This window comes from Polyodon spathula, unplaced genomic scaffold (genome assembly GCF_017654505.1).
Source record: "Polyodon spathula isolate WHYD16114869_AA unplaced genomic scaffold, ASM1765450v1 scaffolds_724, whole genome shotgun sequence".
NCBI lineage: Eukaryota > Metazoa > Chordata > Actinopteri > Acipenseriformes > Polyodontidae > Polyodon > Polyodon spathula.
The window spans coordinates 1-17,446 of NW_024472213.1; the positions used below are offsets into that span (position 1 = coordinate 1).

Consider the following 17,446-nt stretch of genomic DNA (forward strand, 5'->3'; position numbering starts at 1 on the left):
AACTTTTCAACTGCAGATCAACGTGAGCCAGAGGCCTCATTGTGTTGGAAAAAGCTTGGTGATCTTTGCCCCACTAAAACATTCAGTGCAACATATTGTGTCAGTTGTACATTGCTAAACAGAAACAAACAGCTTAACCCATTCATATGGAATGATCTGAATTTCAAAAAGCACACTGTGACTGCTTCACTCTGCATGCAAAAAAGGACCTGAAAGCAAAATAAAGCCTAACTTACTTTAAATTATTTTTGTTCAAAATAAAATTGGCATGTTGCAAATTATTTTAATAGACCGGTATTCTTTTTTTTTTTATAAAGATATTATACTTTTTGTTGGATTCATTGTGATTTTTAAAGGTATAGTACAGGTCTGATGGTTTCTACAATAGCCTCTGGTTCTACAGATTTCCTCACTGCTTTTGTACTTGCCAAAATATAACCAAAAAATGAATTGTTTTTGTCTAAGGGCAGTTTTAAGTAGACCACAAACTATGACTGGATTGTGTATTATTCTAAAAGTTAACCTAAAGTTACATTTTTTAAAACCGCTGTTGCTCCCTTGGGGATCCCAAGGAACAAAGAAAAGTGAAGAGGTTGTATCTGGGGGAATAGTTGGGAACACTGTTTCACTTCGCTGGTTATGGGCAGGGACAACTAGTTTAGTGAATTCTGGAGGAGGAGATAGAAAGAGTTAGTGTGTGTGTGTGTGTGTGACGGCAGTGGAAGTTTGCCGTTTAAGATGTAGAAAGACATGGCCCAGCAATCCTGTAAAAGCAACCTCTCTGAATCGACACGTTTTGGTTTGTTTTCCTTGTAACCCGATAATTTGGCCTCCAGGTATTTTGTTGTAAAATGCCAGCTCTGTCTGCTTGCCTTGTTATGGGCTGGGGTAGTTGAGAGGGCCTGTTTTTTTTGTTTTTCAGGACCAGGAATAAGCCTCTGTATGGCTGTCTGGGTGTAGCTGTGGGCCAGACACCAGGCTCTTTGTTTAAGTTTGAGCTGCATTGTGCTACTGGTAAATTCACTGTAGTCTACACCCCTCCCTGTTAAAAGAAACGTTTACTGAGGTCTGTTTTACTTAGTGCAAGAGGGTCAATAAATAACTAACACATTAGCAGCATAGATCTGTACAAGAAAATAAATCTTATTCTGCTGAGTTGGTGGGGTAGACCTGTTACTACAGTTCCGTAACATGTGGGTCTTTTTAATATTGGAAAAGAAAAGGAAACTGGCCTGCATGGTGGGATGCAGTGAGATTCTCTGTGTCATTACTGCTCACATTTGTTTTCCCACTGTCTGTGTCTAATATGTGTTGACTTCATGTGGCCTTTTCGGTTTCTCTACACATTGACAAACATAATGTGGCAACTTGAGTCCCTCAAGATTTTCTATTGCCTTATACATAATATAATAGCCCATTAGGACCAGCATACAGCATGTGTTCTCATGCATCTGGGGATACTTACTGTATCCCATCAGTGTTGGCTGCTGTGCATGAAGTCTGCTCAAAGGAAAGTCCTGCCAGCATTGTAAACTATTCTTGTATTGCTGCTGAGCCAGCAGGCTGTCTCGTGGCACAGGAATTGAAACCACTCTAATCGTGTTCACCTTCCTGGATTGGAGACAGATCAGTGTTGCCTGAAGACTGCCCTTATTCATTTGTGTCCATACCTAAATTCCAGTCAATCTCAGTGAAAGAAAGGGAAATGGCGTTCAATTTAAAGTTGTTAAAAAGTTCAGGAAGGGGGCAGCACTTGGCATACAGGAAAGGATCATTGTGTAGCATCATTTGTGGTTGCGTAAGGACGGCTTCCGTGAAATGGATTGTATCCAGTTTGCCTTAGGCACATTCGCACTGAGTTTTTAAAATTTTAAAAAATGAGTTGTTCTTGAATTACAATATAGTGCACAGCTTTCCAATTATTTTATCTTATTACTAAACTTGAGAGTGGAAAGTGAATCCACTTGCCTTGAAAAAGAAAGAGCAGAGCAGAGCAGAGACGCTGAGCCCTCGCAGTATTGAAGAGCAGCTCGGTGTGCCAGGGCCGGCCCTTTCATTTGCTCTCTGAAGCCATCTCTAATTTGTTTCAGCGAGATGTTGAATAGAACGGATCCTTGTCACAAATAGAATCCTTTTATGATAGATTGGGTTACCATAGTGATACCCTCCTCTGTTCTACACTAAATAAGCTTCATTCAGATTCCCTTAAAAAAAAAAAAAAAGTGGTTATGATATAAACTGTTGCCAGGGGAACTGGAGTGTGGGGGAGGGATTTTCCTGATTCCCTGCAGATGGAAAGGAAAATGAGAGGGGGAGAGAGAGAGAGAGAGTGTGTGAGCGAGTGCACTGCAAGGTTTTATGGGAAATGTCATTATAGGCTCTCAATTCTTTCCCACCACTGCTGCCAGATGTTGCAGCTCCTGAATTGTGTTGATGCATTTCCAGCCTGCCTGACAGAGCAGAGGTAGAGAATGTGTGCCGTGCTGCCACTCTAGCAGAACAACATCTATTGCTTTTATTTCTTTATTTTTGTCGACCCTTTTTTATTTTTTGGACTGGTTTGTGCCAGCAGAGCTTCATTTCTGTTTCAACCATGAAGACTATACAGGCCTGGATGATAAGGTTCTAGGTTGTTCAGTTTTGTTTTTTCAATCAAGTGGCTCCTACCTGACACAGGGGAAATCTGTTCAGGTTTTCACCATTTAAAATGGGATGTGTGTACTCTGTACCAAAGGAGGAACTGCCAGTGCCAAACAGGTCAGTGTTACTTTTTTTTTGGGGGGGGGGGGGTACCAGTTCCAGGGAAGGATAAAGAGGTAGGGGGCTGATTCGGGGTGTGTGTGTGTGTGTTCTGGCTTGATCTGTTATAATCAAAGTAATTTTTTTTCAATGAAAATGAATCATAAAGACAGAGGCATAAAATCTGTTTGAACTTTGTTTGTGAACAAAGACCCCATCCTTATTTTGGTTTAAATTTAAAAGACTTGAGTTACAAATGTCCTGCTGGCTTTTATTTTCGAAAGCTACCAATTCATTTCTTTATTGTGTCCAGCCATATAAACACATTAATGCACAAGAAATGCATCCACACGTCATTTGTTTTGGAGTAGCTGTTGCTGTCCCTGTTGTAGTTGATCTTGTGCATGACTTTTTAGCAATGTTTTGAGAACCCCTTCTCCGATGGTGATGAAATTTGCCATGTGCATTCCTGTTGGTGCGCGACATTGAGGGAGTCGTGCGCCCGCTCTGGCCTGTAGAATCACCAGCCTGGATTTATTGAAACTTTACTTTGGACGGATGTTTGAAACTCCAAGCTATTCCACGTCTGTGAATGTAAAAAAAAATCACAGCACTGATTAGGTGATTTACAAGCTGTGGATGGATCTCACTGTGATGTACAGACACCTGGGGTTACTCTTATTGCTTCTTTAACTTCCCTTCTTCGCTCGTGCAGTACCCCACCCCGCCACACCACCACTGTGCTGGAGAACATTTTATTCCAGTCTGCTATTTCTGTACAAGGTGTAAATAAACCCTGTAAAATGCTCAGGTGTTGCAGCATTGTTTCGTAAAATAAACGGTCTAGTTCATTTTATACAGTAACTTCTCTCTGTACAAACAATTATTGGCCATTGCAGGGTTTAACCAAAAGCAGCATGTCTTCTGTGTGGCGACCCATATCCTGAATACTTCAGTGATACAGTGCCCGCAGTTTGAAAGCGAATCAATCTTAAAAATCATAATGCAATGTAGCTTGCAATGTAATGCAGTTATTCTGCTTTTTCAAATTTGTCTTGCGTTCGGACTCATTCCCTGTCAAGCCAGCCGCTGGCCCCTGCAGTTCAAGTTGTCTTTAACAGCCGTCTCAGAGCAATGTTTCTTCGTTTTAAGTCAAAGCCAGGTTATTTCCTTCCCCTAATTCTACTTTACCTGCTTTTATAACTCTTGTGACTGATGCTGGGGCTACGCTGTTGAATCAAATCAAAATGTAGATTATGTTGCCTGAACTCTTCACTACTGGGGGTGGGAGAGGGGGTTGCTGTGAAACGTCTCCTAAAACTAGTTAGTTCAAAAAAGGTGCTTCATGTTTCATGGGGTTAATTTCATACTCTAAGCTCATACTTTCCATTTGCTTGTTGTGTAAACAGGATACTCCATATCCGTTCATGCAATACCATATTGAGTTCACTTCTAATGGAGTCTGGACTGCATGCTGCAGGAGCCCTTTCCCATCAGTGGAATAAATGTGCTACTCCCTGAAAGGTCATTTGATGTGTGGATTCACGTAGATTCTTGGAGTGGGCACTGCTGTTGAGAGTGCCTTTCTATCTTTTTAAAAACAAAAATGCAGCTAAATCCATCTTGCAGTAGATGGTTTTAAATATATAGCTCTCTATGCTTCAAAAAGTAAGCGATGCAAAACTAGCATATAAAGGGAGTGGGGGTTGGAAAGGGTGCATTTGTGCAGTAAAAACTATGAAAAGAAACATCCAAATGAACAAACCCCAGTGTGTGCAACATGTATGCAGGGACCCCTTTGATAAATAATGCAGGAGGTTGAATCATGACTGCCTGTTGCTTTTTTATTGCTCTTTCAAACTGCGCTTAGCAGAGATGATGCATTACTAATATATACACCCCCCCAAAATTTTTCCTCTGCCGTTGCCATGAAACATTACAAATAAAACAATTGTGTGTGTGGTGCATAACAAATTGCATTAATGGACGTATTGTGAAGGTGGCTGGGGTTGGGGGTTCTGCAGAATCCATGTCGGGAGAGAATATCTTCACTCAACTCAAAGGAAAATTCAACGTCTACTGCTACACAAATCGTAAACAGCAACTTACTGTTGGCTTGGTTAATGTTCGGCCTCCTGGGTGTGACTAACTTTGAAAAAGTTTCGATTTGTTTCCAACAATCATACATATAAACACTCCCATATATGAGTACAACTTTAAGAAGTCTCAGCGATTGTCTTCATCGGTTTGATCAACAATAGTCAGTGGCTCAGCTGATCACATGTGCAATGTCAGCTGGGGAAATGGGAAGTAAAAACTAAAACCTTTACTCTGTTTTTGTGTAAAAAGTTGAGATTTGTGTATATTTTTGTTATGTCATATGTTAAAGCCAAAAATGTGTTGATTCTCAGATTATCCAGTCCAAACGTTATACAACACATTCTGCTGGCTATTGCTATTAATAATGCATTTCAGCATTTGCAGCCTTTCAGATTCTTTGGAGGTAATCGTTTTTTTTGTTGGTCTGGTCTTGCCATGTAAATCAATTGCCCAGTGTCCCACTCTGCAGTATAGAGTCTTTTGGGAAGTGCTACTGATAAAGCCCAGTGTCAGTGTTTGGCAGGTTTAGTGACTGGTCCTGGTGCAATAGTCTGGCAGTTCTGAATGCAGTTTTGTTTTTTTTCTTTTAGAGCCGTCACACCAAGAGAAACAAGTTTTATCGAGAAGATGAAGAAAACGGTGAGTGTACAGGGTCCTCATTCAAATCTTGGACCTTTTATCCACTGATCATGTCTGTCTCTCACTACACTTGAACAGGAAAACTGCCATGAATTCATCACACATCTAACTGGTCGCAGGATCTAGGGCCATATTCACAAAACATTTACCAAGCAAAGACCACACTGGATACAAAGCAGACTCAAATATGTAGTCTGTTTGGTGACTGCTCGAATTTCACAGCATGCATTTGTATTATAAAAAGGGAATTGTAATGTTGATCAGTACTTGCCTGTTTTTCTTTTGTAGGGTAAAAACATAGTGGTGTTTTATGGATCTCAAACTGGAACAGCGGAAGAGTTTGCAAACCGTCTTTCCAAAGATGCTCAGCGATACGGAATGAGGGGCATGGTAGCAGACCCAGAGGAGTACGACATGGTAATGAAGATTGGAGTCAAGCAACCGAACAAAAATAAATAAATAAATAAACGATTAAATAAGAAAGCCAAGTGTCCTGGCAGTTGAGGTTAATGCTGGAACTTTTGTGTTAGCTGTTCCCCCCAAAGATCTGCTCCATAACCGTCTCTAATTACGATTGACAACACTAAAACCTGGGTCATGTCGACCGAACTTATGGGTAGCCCACTGACAAGAGCCCCTGATTGAGATGACTGGTTCCAAGCCCGCAAACCGTCTAACTCACAATCCTATCGGGTAGCCTGAACTTACTGGGTCTCTTTCAACTCCCTGAATACTTCCCGTGCAACTACACTGCGCTGACTTTACATCTCCCTTTCAACCCCGTGTTGCACTACAAGTGGTCTGTTCCCTTTCAAGTGACGCTACTACACTGGCGCTGACGTTTTACTCTTCTCCGAAAGTTCAATTGAGTACCTGTGATTTGACGTGCGATCCACTGAAATGAAGCTAAAAGATGGAAAGTACACACGTGCTGACGCGACTGAATAGATTAAAGTTAAATCAGTGCTGATTAACTTTCTCCCTTGTCAACCCCTGAAATGAGAAGCACTACACTGCGCTGACTGTTACGCTTCTCCCTGAAATGAGAAGAGGGAAAGTTGGGAGCACGTGCAATGGTGACGGCGATCTACATCGCTTCACACGTGTGTCCTTCCACAGGACTGCGGACCTTTTAGCTAACAACTCTATAGCCATGTTCTGCATGGCTACTTATGGGGAAGGAGACCCCACTGACAATGCCCAGGATTTCTATGACTGGCTTCAGGAAGCCGACGATGATCTGTCCGGCGTCAATTTCACAGTGAGTGGCATTCTGACTTTACTCTTCTCCCTTTCAACCCGCGTGTACTACACAGTGCTGATTTATGCTGTTCTTCATTCCAGTGAACTTCACTTGAGTGTCATGTTAACACTTAAGGGAAAAAAAAAAGTCAGGAGTTAAATATTTGTAAACAATTTAATAATTTTTAAATATAAAATGCTTTAGGTTTTCGGGCTTGGGAATAAGACTTATGAACACTACAACGCAATGGGAAAATATGTAGACAAGAGACTGCAGCAGCTCGGAGCAGAGAGGATCTTCGACCTGGGAATGGGCGACGACGATGGCAAGTGAGTGACCGGCTGCTTCACAGGAACTGCGACCTTTTACTAATTACATCAGCAGCAGCTTTTTAGTTCGAACCGCCTGGTTCAGGAATCCAGCGCAGGCAGGGCTATTTGTTATTAAGATTGACAACTAGGGGTCCCCAAGTTCTACCGGCTCACCTGGTAGAAGCGCAGCCACGTGGTGCGCAGAGCGAGTCATACAGAGCAGGCTCGAGTCATGGCTGTGCGGAATTGGCTCGGGCGCTCCCATGGGTTAAGGAGGTAAAACCGGCAGGGACTGTTTCTCCTCATTGCTCTACAGCGAACCCTGCTGGCCAGGAGCCCAGTGAGCTCAGAGCAGACACCTGCAGGGCTGACCTTTGTCTTCCAGAGGCCAGTAGCTCGCTGACATCCGCTCTCGAGTTCCTGGGTATAAAAGGAAGCTGGCTCAGTCATGGGATCGGAGGACACCCACTGAATCTTTGGGTCTCCTGAGCCATGTGGGGAGTTACTGCGGTGAGGGGAAAAGCGATTGGCATTGTTGCAGTGTGGGTGGGGGGGGGGGGGGGGGGGGGGGGGGGGGGGGGGGGGGAATGATAATTGGACATTTTAAATAAATAAACCTACCGTCTAGTCTACAGTTATTTAGGTGTGTGGGTGGCAAAATGCGAAGGATACAACCCGCAGGACCTGTTGTCCCGATACTTCTTGGTGGGTAGAGTGTATTTCTATATGTAGTATATATAGGGAAACATCAGTAATTTTTGCAGGCTTGGATAAGAAATTACCTGCCTGCCAAGCTCCTACTGTTGTCCCTTGTCTTTCAGATGGAGCTTTCATATTAATGCATAATGCATGTTTGAGTGAGACACTCAAATAACAGAGTTACAATTGTTATCAATTGTTTTTGCCTGTACCCTTGCATTTAAACCCTCTGTTTTTGCCCGTACCCCTGCATTCAAACCCTTTGTTTTTGCCTGTACCCCTGCATTCAAACCCTTTCTTTTGCCCCTCCCCTCAGTCTTGAAGAGGACTTTGTCTCTTGGAGAGAGCAGTTCTGGCCAGCAGTGTGTGAGCACTTCGGGGTTGAGGCAACTGGAGACGAATCCAGGTTTGTTCCCTTGGATACTGAATATTACACCAAGATAGCAGCCATTGAGTCAACAGCAGTGTCCAGCAGTGTGTGTTCTCAAAATCTTGATTTCTCTTTCACAAATGAACACAGGTTCACACAGTACAATACAACCAGAGCTGGGTAAAAAGTGTTGTAATTCATAATTGATCCAAATGCCATTCTGCACCTTTGGGAAATGTTGTCTTGCAGCTGATTTAGAAGCATTGACGAGGCAGGCTTGTTTATTTGAGGTTTCTTTTGTATTTCAGCATTCGCCAGTATGAGCTGGTGGTCCATACAGATATAAACATGAACAAAGTTTACACGGGAGAGATGGGACGTCTGAAGAGCTTCGAGACACAGAAAATGTGAGTGTGTGTGTATAATTATATTTATATATATATATATGTGTGTGTGCGTGTGTGTGTGACTTTTTATATGCTAGACATACAGTACTGTTCGAACGCATCAGTTTGTATTTTCTAAACGTGACATTTTTGGAGCATGTTCAAAGTTGCTTTTAAAGAAATTGGATCGACTTGGAAGGTTTTCACGGTCAAAGTTGCTTCAGAGAAATTGGATCAAGTAAATTAAGCTGAGGTGCTTCTGTGTGCTGCCTCCACTCCTCCACCACCTTCCACATTACCCTAGTCTGTCACTTATTATTAAGGGATTCAGCAAGCTAATTGGGATTATTTTGTTTAAAAATGCCTGTAAAGTAATTGCGTTCCCACAGCAAACCCCCCCCCCCCCACCCTCCCCTTGATTGCGCATTACATAAGCTTACTAGCACCTGGAAGCAAATATCCCATTGGGAATCTGCCAACAGACCTGCTTTTCCAGCAAACCTTTTAATGGGATGCTGTTCAAATGTGCTGAAGCTGTCTTTATTATTCTTTTGAGATACTGTGATTCATAACACTTTTAACCCTTGGGTTTGCCAAACAGTACCTAACAAAAGCGTCTCAAGAGAAGTTACAAGAAGATAGTTAAGAAGTTAGTTAAGAAGAAGGGGTGGTGATTATTTCTTGTGTGAATATGTGCCTCTGCAGTACTGAATTCTGTATTTTCCTATACAGTTTTTGTGTATAACTACAGTATGTATCCTGTGCTAACCTTGTAGGCCTTTTGATGCCAAAAACCCTTTCCTGGCCACGGTTACTACAAACCGGAAGCTGAATAAGGGAGGCAGCCGACACCTGATGCACCTTGAGCTGGATATCTCTGCATCCAAGATCAGGTAGAGTGTTCTTGAGCTGGATAGCTCTGCATCCAAGATCAGGTAGAGTGTTCTTGAGCTGGATATAGCTCTGCATCCAAGATCAGGTAGAGTGTTCTTGAGCTGGATATCTCTGCATCCAAGATCAGGTAGAGTGTTCTTGAGCTGGGTATCTCTGCATCCAAGATCAGGTAGAGTGTTCTTGAGCTGGATATCTCTGCATCCAAGATCAGGTAGAGTGTTCTTGAGCTGGATATAGCTCTGTATCCAAGATCAGGTAGAGTGTTCTTGAGCTGGATATAGCTCTGCATCCAAGATCAGGTAGAGTGTTCTTGAGCTGGATATAGCTCTGCATCCAAGATCAGGTAGAGTGTTCCTGCCAGCCCCACATGACTGACCATATGCAAAACCTTAAACAAAATGTGCCATATACTTGATGCTTGTGCTTATTGCTTTTAAGACATTATTTGTTGTTTTACAAAACCCAGAGACTTGGTTCTGTAAATTCTGTTCTAATCTGTGTCCCCCTGCAGATACGATTCTGGAGATCATGTTGCAGTTTACCCTATAAATGATACGACTCTAGTGAATAAAATTGGAGAAATTCTTGATGTGGACCTTGACACTGTAATCTCCTTGAACAACCTTGATGGTATGTAATTGGGAACATACTCTGCACGTCTGGAGGTCGGGGTTCTGCATGTTGCCATTATTTCATTAAACTGACCTTGAATTTGTACAGCTCTCTTCCCGATTCTAATAGAGGCATAGTTTTATCCATTTCAGTTTAGAATATAAGCAACAAACCAAAACAATTTAATAAAACTTTATAATTCATGTTTTGTGAGTCCGGCTCGGAACCTCTTATTTATGTATTGATTTATTGATTGATACAGAGGAGTCCAACAAGAAGCACCCATTCCCTTGCCCTACCTCGTACCGCACAGCCCTGACACACTACCTGGATATCACCAACCCTCCACGCACCAACGTCCTGTATGAGCTCTCCCAGTATGCCACCGATCCCAAAGACCAGGAGACCCTACGCAAGATGGCATCTTCCGCCACTGAAGGGAAGGTAAGCCACTTTGGGCAGACAGCATGGCGCGTCAGGCACCTTGTGTTTTCAAATTCTTTTCAAAGTAACTTTGTGAACCCCCCCCTCCCCCCCAGTAAATAGTTTCAGTATGTTTACATGTCGTCCACATAACTCCAAAACACCAATTCAAAACTAGAAGAGGCTAATCTGAACCAGTTGTGATTTTGTTTACGGTGCTGATTGTAATCTGTACATAAAAAAACAATGCCTTGTTGTGTTTGTGAGACTTACTGTGCATTTAATTACAATTCAAGAACAACCTTTTGAATACAAAACACACATCAGTTTTACACACTCATCAGGGTTGGGTCAATTCCTGTACTTCAGTTCCAGTTCTTTTTAAAATCAATTCCCAGTTCCTTTAAAGCAATTGATATTTTAGAGACGGTAGTATTTGTTGTGATTGTTCAACTGCTTTCATTTTAATTGTCTAACAGTGACTTCAATTTAAATAATGTGTTGCCACTGTGAGAAGCTCATTTTAACAGAATACTGCTGATTTGTAATTGTGATCAATGATGTGTTGGATTGGAAGTGAATGGGAATTGGAATTGGGTATTGATTTTTAAAATTGGAAACTGGTAATGAAAAGCAGGAATTCACCTCAACTCTGCTTATTCTAGCTGTGGGTTCTGTTCTTAGACCACCCATCAGCATTTTTACAGGTACTGTGTTTCTTTCCCAGTCTCATTATCAAACCTGGGTGCTGGAGGCCAAAAGGAACATCCTGGCTATCCTGCAGGACATGCCCTCGCTCCGCCCCCCCATCGACCACCTGTGTGAGCTGCTGCCCCGCCTGCAGGCTCGCTACTACTCCATCGCCTCCTCCTCCAAGGTAAGAACAGCACCCACAAAGAGAACACAGACAGCAGAGCCTGGCACACCGATAGAGCCGATTCCAGGGTCCATCATATATGTGAAAATATCACCTCGGAGTGAGTCACTGTACTACCTTGTAGTTGGTTTATTAACGTTAGGGCATTATGAATGAGCAACGTCAGGTACAGTAGTGTGTCTCAAACACCACAGTACAGTACTGTGTGTATACTGTACAAATAAAACCTGCAAAGTATTAAACAAAGCACTGTAATACAGTATTTGGCAATTTACAAAACAGTATTCCAAAAACAGTTCTTGCTGTATTTTTTCAGTAATGCTATAGCATTTTGCACTGAAAGTGCGTGTTAATACAAGACAGGAAATTGTGTTTTAAAATAAAAACAACAAACAATCCGGTAAAGGCTATCCATGTGGAGAGCAGGATACGCCCTGTAGCCTGGAGGTCGCTGGTTCGAGTCCAGGCTGTTCCACTGCCGACTGTGGATGGGAGTTCCCAGGGGGGCGGCGCAGAATTGGATGAGCACCGCCCGGGGTGGGGAGGGTTTAGGTCGGCCAAGGTGTCCTTGGCTCACAGCGCACCAGCGACCCCTGAAGACTTGCCTGGAAGTTGCCCGGAGCTAGGTCTGAAGTGGCTGCATGGCGGGCCTGCAGAGTGAAAAAAAAGCAGGCGGCTGATGGCCCGCGTGTCGGCGGACGCGTGTGTCTGATTTTGTGTCTCCTGAGTCGGCGTGGGGGTGGCAGCGGTGAGCCGGGTTGAAATAAACGTAATTGGGCTTTCCAAGTTGATGACAAAATAAGAAAAAATGATTGGCAATTCCAAATTGAAAAAAAATAAAACTAAGGTAGTTGGGTTTACATATCTTGCTGGTGCTCTTACCAGTGATTGCATTTCACAGATGTGTCAGAACACTCAATCAAAAATAAGGTAAAATGCTACTTATTTTTCCGCAATAAAAATATGCATTGTACTTCTGAACAGGTCCACTCCAACTCTGTGCACATCTGTGCCGTTGTGGTGGAGTACGAGACCAAGACTGGCCGAACCAACAAGGGTGTTGCAACTAACTGGTTAAAAAACAAAGTGCCTACAGACAATGGCCACAAGCCCACGGTGCCCTTGTATGTGAGGAAATCGCAGTTCCGCCTGCCCTTCAAAGCCAGCACCCCAGTCATCATGATCGGACCTGGCACTGGGGTCGCTCCCTTCATGGGATTCATCCAAGAAAGAGCTTGGCTGAAGCAGCAAGGTAAACACACGTATGAACAATGCATTTCACCCCCCAAAAAATCATGATTTAAACAGTAAGAGTCCCAGCTTCCCTGGCAGAAGAAGGTAAAGCATTCAATAATTTAGGAGCTCTAAAATCTGTTATGGTTGCCGTGTTGGACTGCAGTCCACGGTTCCAGTTTTTGATTGCATAATTTATTGTCCTCCTTAGCATATTATGATTTTTGCAGTCATTCTGTGTGGGTTTTTATTGCAGTTAGGAGCAGAGTTCTAGTTGTCAGGTTCTCTTTCACGTTATTAATTCAAATTAGGAAAACAACACATGATTTACAGAACGACTAGGGATGGGAATTGTATTGCCCATTTTTTCCTCGCTCAGACCCTTGCTAAATTGCTTGGTATTCTTGAATAGATAATCGTCTCTTCTATAAATATGCAGAATAATTTTAGAGCAAGACATTTCAAGCAGAGTGGTACCTTGAAATGTAATCCTTTTTTAGGAAAGTGGTACACCTGGCAATGGGGAGTTTGTTGCTGTTTGTCAGTCCGGCTATTTGCTCACTAAATGTCTTGGCATTTCTGAATCGATCATTCTCCCTTAAAAATATGCTAAGGATTTTAAGAAGCAGTTCATCTCCCAAGTTCAGTGGCACCCTAAATATGATTCATTTACTAACCATGCTGAATGACTGGGTGGAACATTTGTTCTCTTATTTTACCCCAAAAACTTTTTTTTTTTTTTCTGAGTGATGACAGCCAAGACTTGTACAATGTTCAAGATAGAGTTGTCCTTGGCAATCCTTAGCCAGAAACCTATTTTTGAGGGTAAAATGAAGAGAAACTGCTTTATTTTGCACATTTTTAGAGATGAGACGGTTTTCTATTCAGGGATACCAAGATATTTAGTCCCAGTGAAGTTATCTGGCAACAGACTTCCTGTCCTGAGTTTTGCTGCTTACCAAGAAAAGGAGAACATTTTGGTGTACTATTTATTCTTTTGCACAAGTTTAAAGAGACGATGATCATCTATTTAGAGATACCAAGGTATTTGGTAAGCAAGGGACATGACAGAGGGAAAAATGAGCCATACAATCCCCAGCCCTAATCTTTTTTTGTAAATCATTTGCTTCCATAATTTGTGTCGGTACTCTGTATAACGCTGGCTAGATCATCAGGGTGTTTTAGATCAAGTGAATTATTTCCTTTTGAATTGCTGTCAGTACGCAGTAGCTGTGCACAATGCCTGTTCACTCGATGGTACTGCCTCTTACAGCTGTACAGGTTCTGATCTAGCCTGCTGAGAGTTTGTCATGCCGTTTCTGCATTGCATATGCAGTTATTCAGAAACACTTTGTACAGTAACCTTTATATGGCATAACTACCAGTGTACAAAAGGCCTGTGTTTCAGTCCTCGGCTTTGCCGGATGTAAACCCGAGGCTTGGACTTGTTGCAGGCAAGGAGGTGGGTGAAACTGTTCTTTATTACGGATGCCGGCACAGAAACGAGGACTTCCTGTACCAGGAGGAGCTGGAGCAGTTTGAGAAGGATGGAGTGCTCACTCAGCTCAGCGTAGCCTTTTCAAGAGATCAGGCTGAGAAGGTGAGTGTGAGTGCAGAGTGCAGTGAGTGCAGGACTGTGTGAGTGTCCCATGTGCTGTGCTGGAGTGTTAATTAGTCAGGTTAGTTGAAGTGCTTTGTGTTTAGGAAGTTTTACTTTCTTTTCTTAATCCCTAGGTATACGTGCAGCATTTGCTCAAGAAAAATAAAGAGAATCTATGGAAACTGATCCATACTGACAATGCACACATCTACATTTGTGGGTAGGTGTCATTTTCACAGTTGTGATTTGTGCAAAGCTAGACTAACTTGTAAATCAAGTTGATGAGAAGATGTACAGGCAGTGGACAAAAAAATGGAAACACCTGGGTAAATGAGGGACACCAAGTATATTGAAAGGCTTCCACACAGGTGTGGCTCATGCGTTAATTAAGCAAATAACATCCCGGCATGCTTAGGGTCATGTATGAAAATGCTGGACAGGCCTGTTTGCCTATAATTATGGCTAGCATGGCTGCAAGAAGAGACCTCAGTGACTTTGAAAGAAGGGTGATTGTTAGGGCGTGTTTGGCAGGAGCTTCAGTGACCCAAGAAAGCTAAACTTGCTGATGTTTCTCGAGCAACTGCAGATCAATTGACTGCAAATTTTAACCTGGCGGCGCGAGCAGCCAGTTTCGTCAAAAACGGTCCGCGTTTAAGTGATTTTACATTGGTGTTTCCATTTTTGTGTTCATTACCTGGAGGTGTGATTGCAATAACTTTTAGTTTCAAATAATATCGAATGCCATTTACACCAACCAGCTCGCTGACACATTGTAATGTCACGCACACTACCCCACGCAAATGCAAGCGTTTGAGCGTTCCCTGTAATCTCTGAGCACACTGCGTACAGTTTAATTTTGCCCCCCTCTTTGTTTTCAGGGATGCCCGTAACATGGCCAGAGACGTGCAGAACACGTTTTATGAGATTGCGAGCGAGTTGGGGAGCATGGCGCACACGCAGGCAGTGGACTATGTCAAGAAGCTTATGACCAAGGGACGTTACTCGCTGGATGTTTGGAGCTAAATGGGAGAAATAATGTAATCTTTCAAAAATGAAACCTGGGGAAGGAATGTGGGAAAGAGGCTGCTTTTTGTTAGGGTGGTGTCCTGCACACATCAATGCAAGATTTGTTTTAATTTTCCTATTCCTAGATTGCCTTTGTTTTATTACAGAAATGAAATCTTACTGATAATTTTGTTAACTGCCGTAGTCGAGACGTGTAACCGCTATATAACAACAAATGTGCTCACATTACTGGCAGTGTTGTAAATAAGCCAAGTGTCATAAAACAGCAAAACTGATTGAATCCTGTTCTGAAGTATGAACAGGACTACATTTTACAGTGACTTCTGAGGCCACATTACAGAACAAGTTGTCCGGTACAATGGAAAAGTATCACTGAGGCAGGAAATTCCCTATTTCCAAAGCTGCACAAACCACAGCTCCTGAACTCCTTATCGCACTGATCGCTTCAGGCGTGGCGTTTGTTCTCTGCAAGAAAACTCCCTGCAGGTCAATTCTGTATAAGGCTTTACCTGCAGGTACAGTTAAGGGTGAGGACTGTTTAGAAGAGACCAGGTACCAGGTCTGTTCCCCGCTGTGGTGGGTATTATTGCTATGAACTGAAAAGCTATTGACACGTGACTTGTGTTCATTTACAGCTTTTTTTGTACTGGATCTTGTCGGGCTACTTAGACTTTAGGCTGCTCAACAGTCTACATCTGCAATAAGATGAAGAGTGCTCTACTTGGACCTGAGAGGCTGAGACAGTCTCTCTACGCTTACAATCACTGTGGAGTGGTGGAGGCATGTCATATAAACACTAGCGATGCTGTGATCGAAGTGTCTGAGTCAAGGAGATCATTCAGGATAAGAAACGTGATTGGGTGCCTTTGTAATAGAGCATTTCATATCTTTTACTGAAGGACGGCTAAGAGAACATGTTCTGTGATAAACGTGGTGAGTCTGTAATGTGGCACAAGGTCTCTCCCTTTTAAAGGTAAGCTGTGAGCTTCGCAATCCCTAAAGTAGATACAGGTTTGACCTGACTATGCTAAGTCAGTCATTTTGGAACTTTTAAAGAAATAACCAATTCATTTTTGTACTCTTTTTATGTTAAGCAGTGTAAGTCGGTTGTTATGTGATTCAAAGTCATGAAATATTAGCTTACCTAAGATAAAGAAATAAGTACTGTTTCTTTATTTTGCAATTTTTTTTTTTTTTTTTTAAAGTACAGTAATGCATGTCCAATGAAAGATCGGAGACGGAAAAGATTTTTTAATATGCAGTTTATAGATACGCATTCTGTTTGCAGCGAAATCTCTAGAAGAAAGCTGCTTGAAAGGTATATGAATGCTAAACGAGCAAGTATATACTGCAAAAAATAAATAAATAAATAAATAAATTAATATGATGCATTTCCAGGATTGGTTCAGGACAGGTGGGAGGGGAAAGTGCAGTCTGGTTGCTGTCTTGTTTTATTTTATAGATGCCTTTGGGAGACGGCAACTCTTTCTCTTAAAGCACCAAAAACTGAGTACTGTGCAGAATAATTGCCATATTCCTTCAAATTTAAGACTCCCTCGAATTTAAGACTCCCACCCTCAATTTGAGGAAAAAATAAAACCTCAAATAAATATGCATTTACAAAGATACAACCTCAATTACGCATATGGAGGCAGTTTGCAGCTGTCTGCTATCACAGAGCATTACAGTTATGAGCTGCTTCTTATTTCCAGTCTGCTATCACACACAGCGTTACAGTTAAGAGTTGCTTCTCATTTCTAGTCATTACTCACATCTGTTTTTCTCCAAGTTTGTGAAATATGCTATTGCTTGTCAAATACAGGGGTCTGATCAGCATTTCTGATCTGTCCAAGTTGGTGCCTGTTTGTTAGAAACGCTGAAATTGTAAAAACTTCTCTTTTTGAATTCCTCAGGAAGTAATTATGCTTCATTGAAAATGGTTGCCTGTATGTCATGGATGGTTCGAGTAACGTTTTGGTTCGTTGTTTCTCGGCAGTCAGTCGTGTTGCTGCTTGTATACTCGGGCAGTGATGTCTTAGTGATTTTTAATACACACATCACTGTACAGTTTTCTAATTTTGTCTGATTTTTAATACACGCATCACTGTACTGTAATTTTGTCTGGTTTTAAATACACGCATCACTGTACTGTATTCTGATGCAGGCTATTTTTGAGAGGAAAAAAATGGTTTAAAAAGTGCTTCTTAAATTCGAAGGAATATGGTAAATGGTTTATCTGAAAAAAGATAAAAATATTAAAACACACAAGTGCAATATGCTGCCACTAGAGGAAC

The 17,446-nt window shown here is 42.1% G+C and overlaps 1 protein-coding gene across 1 annotated transcript; it reads left to right on the forward strand.

The window, feature by feature from the left end:
• Window positions 1-2,410: 2,410 nt before the first annotated feature.
• Window positions 2,411-16,757, forward strand: LOC121308480 (NADPH--cytochrome P450 reductase-like). The gene is made up of 16 exons (XM_041240906.1): window positions 2,411-2,757; window positions 5,430-5,478; window positions 5,767-5,895; window positions 6,176-6,189; window positions 6,598-6,739; window positions 6,926-7,050; window positions 8,048-8,137; window positions 8,410-8,508; window positions 9,264-9,380; window positions 9,893-10,011; window positions 10,256-10,437; window positions 11,144-11,293; window positions 12,278-12,545; window positions 13,981-14,126; window positions 14,261-14,346; window positions 15,005-16,757. The coding sequence occupies exons 1-16, from the start codon at window positions 2,708-2,710 to the stop codon at window positions 15,147-15,149; spliced, it is 1,911 nt and encodes a 636-aa protein (XP_041096840.1). The 5' UTR covers window positions 2,411-2,707; the 3' UTR covers window positions 15,150-16,757.
• The last annotated feature ends 689 nt before the right edge of the window (window positions 16,758-17,446 follow it).

Excerpts from the sequence above, each read along its gene's own strand:
- LOC121308480 (XM_041240906.1), top strand. The coding sequence starts at position 2,708 with ATGGGATGTGTGTACTCTGTACCAAAGGAGGAACTGCCAGTGCCAAAC. Across the intron at positions 7,051-8,047 it reads ATGGGCGACGACGATGGCAA|TCTTGAAGAGGACTTTGTCT; the intron begins GTGAGTGACCGG and ends CCCTCCCCTCAG. Across the intron at positions 14,127-14,260 it reads CAAGAGATCAGGCTGAGAAG|GTATACGTGCAGCATTTGCT; the intron begins GTGAGTGTGAGT and ends CTTAATCCCTAG.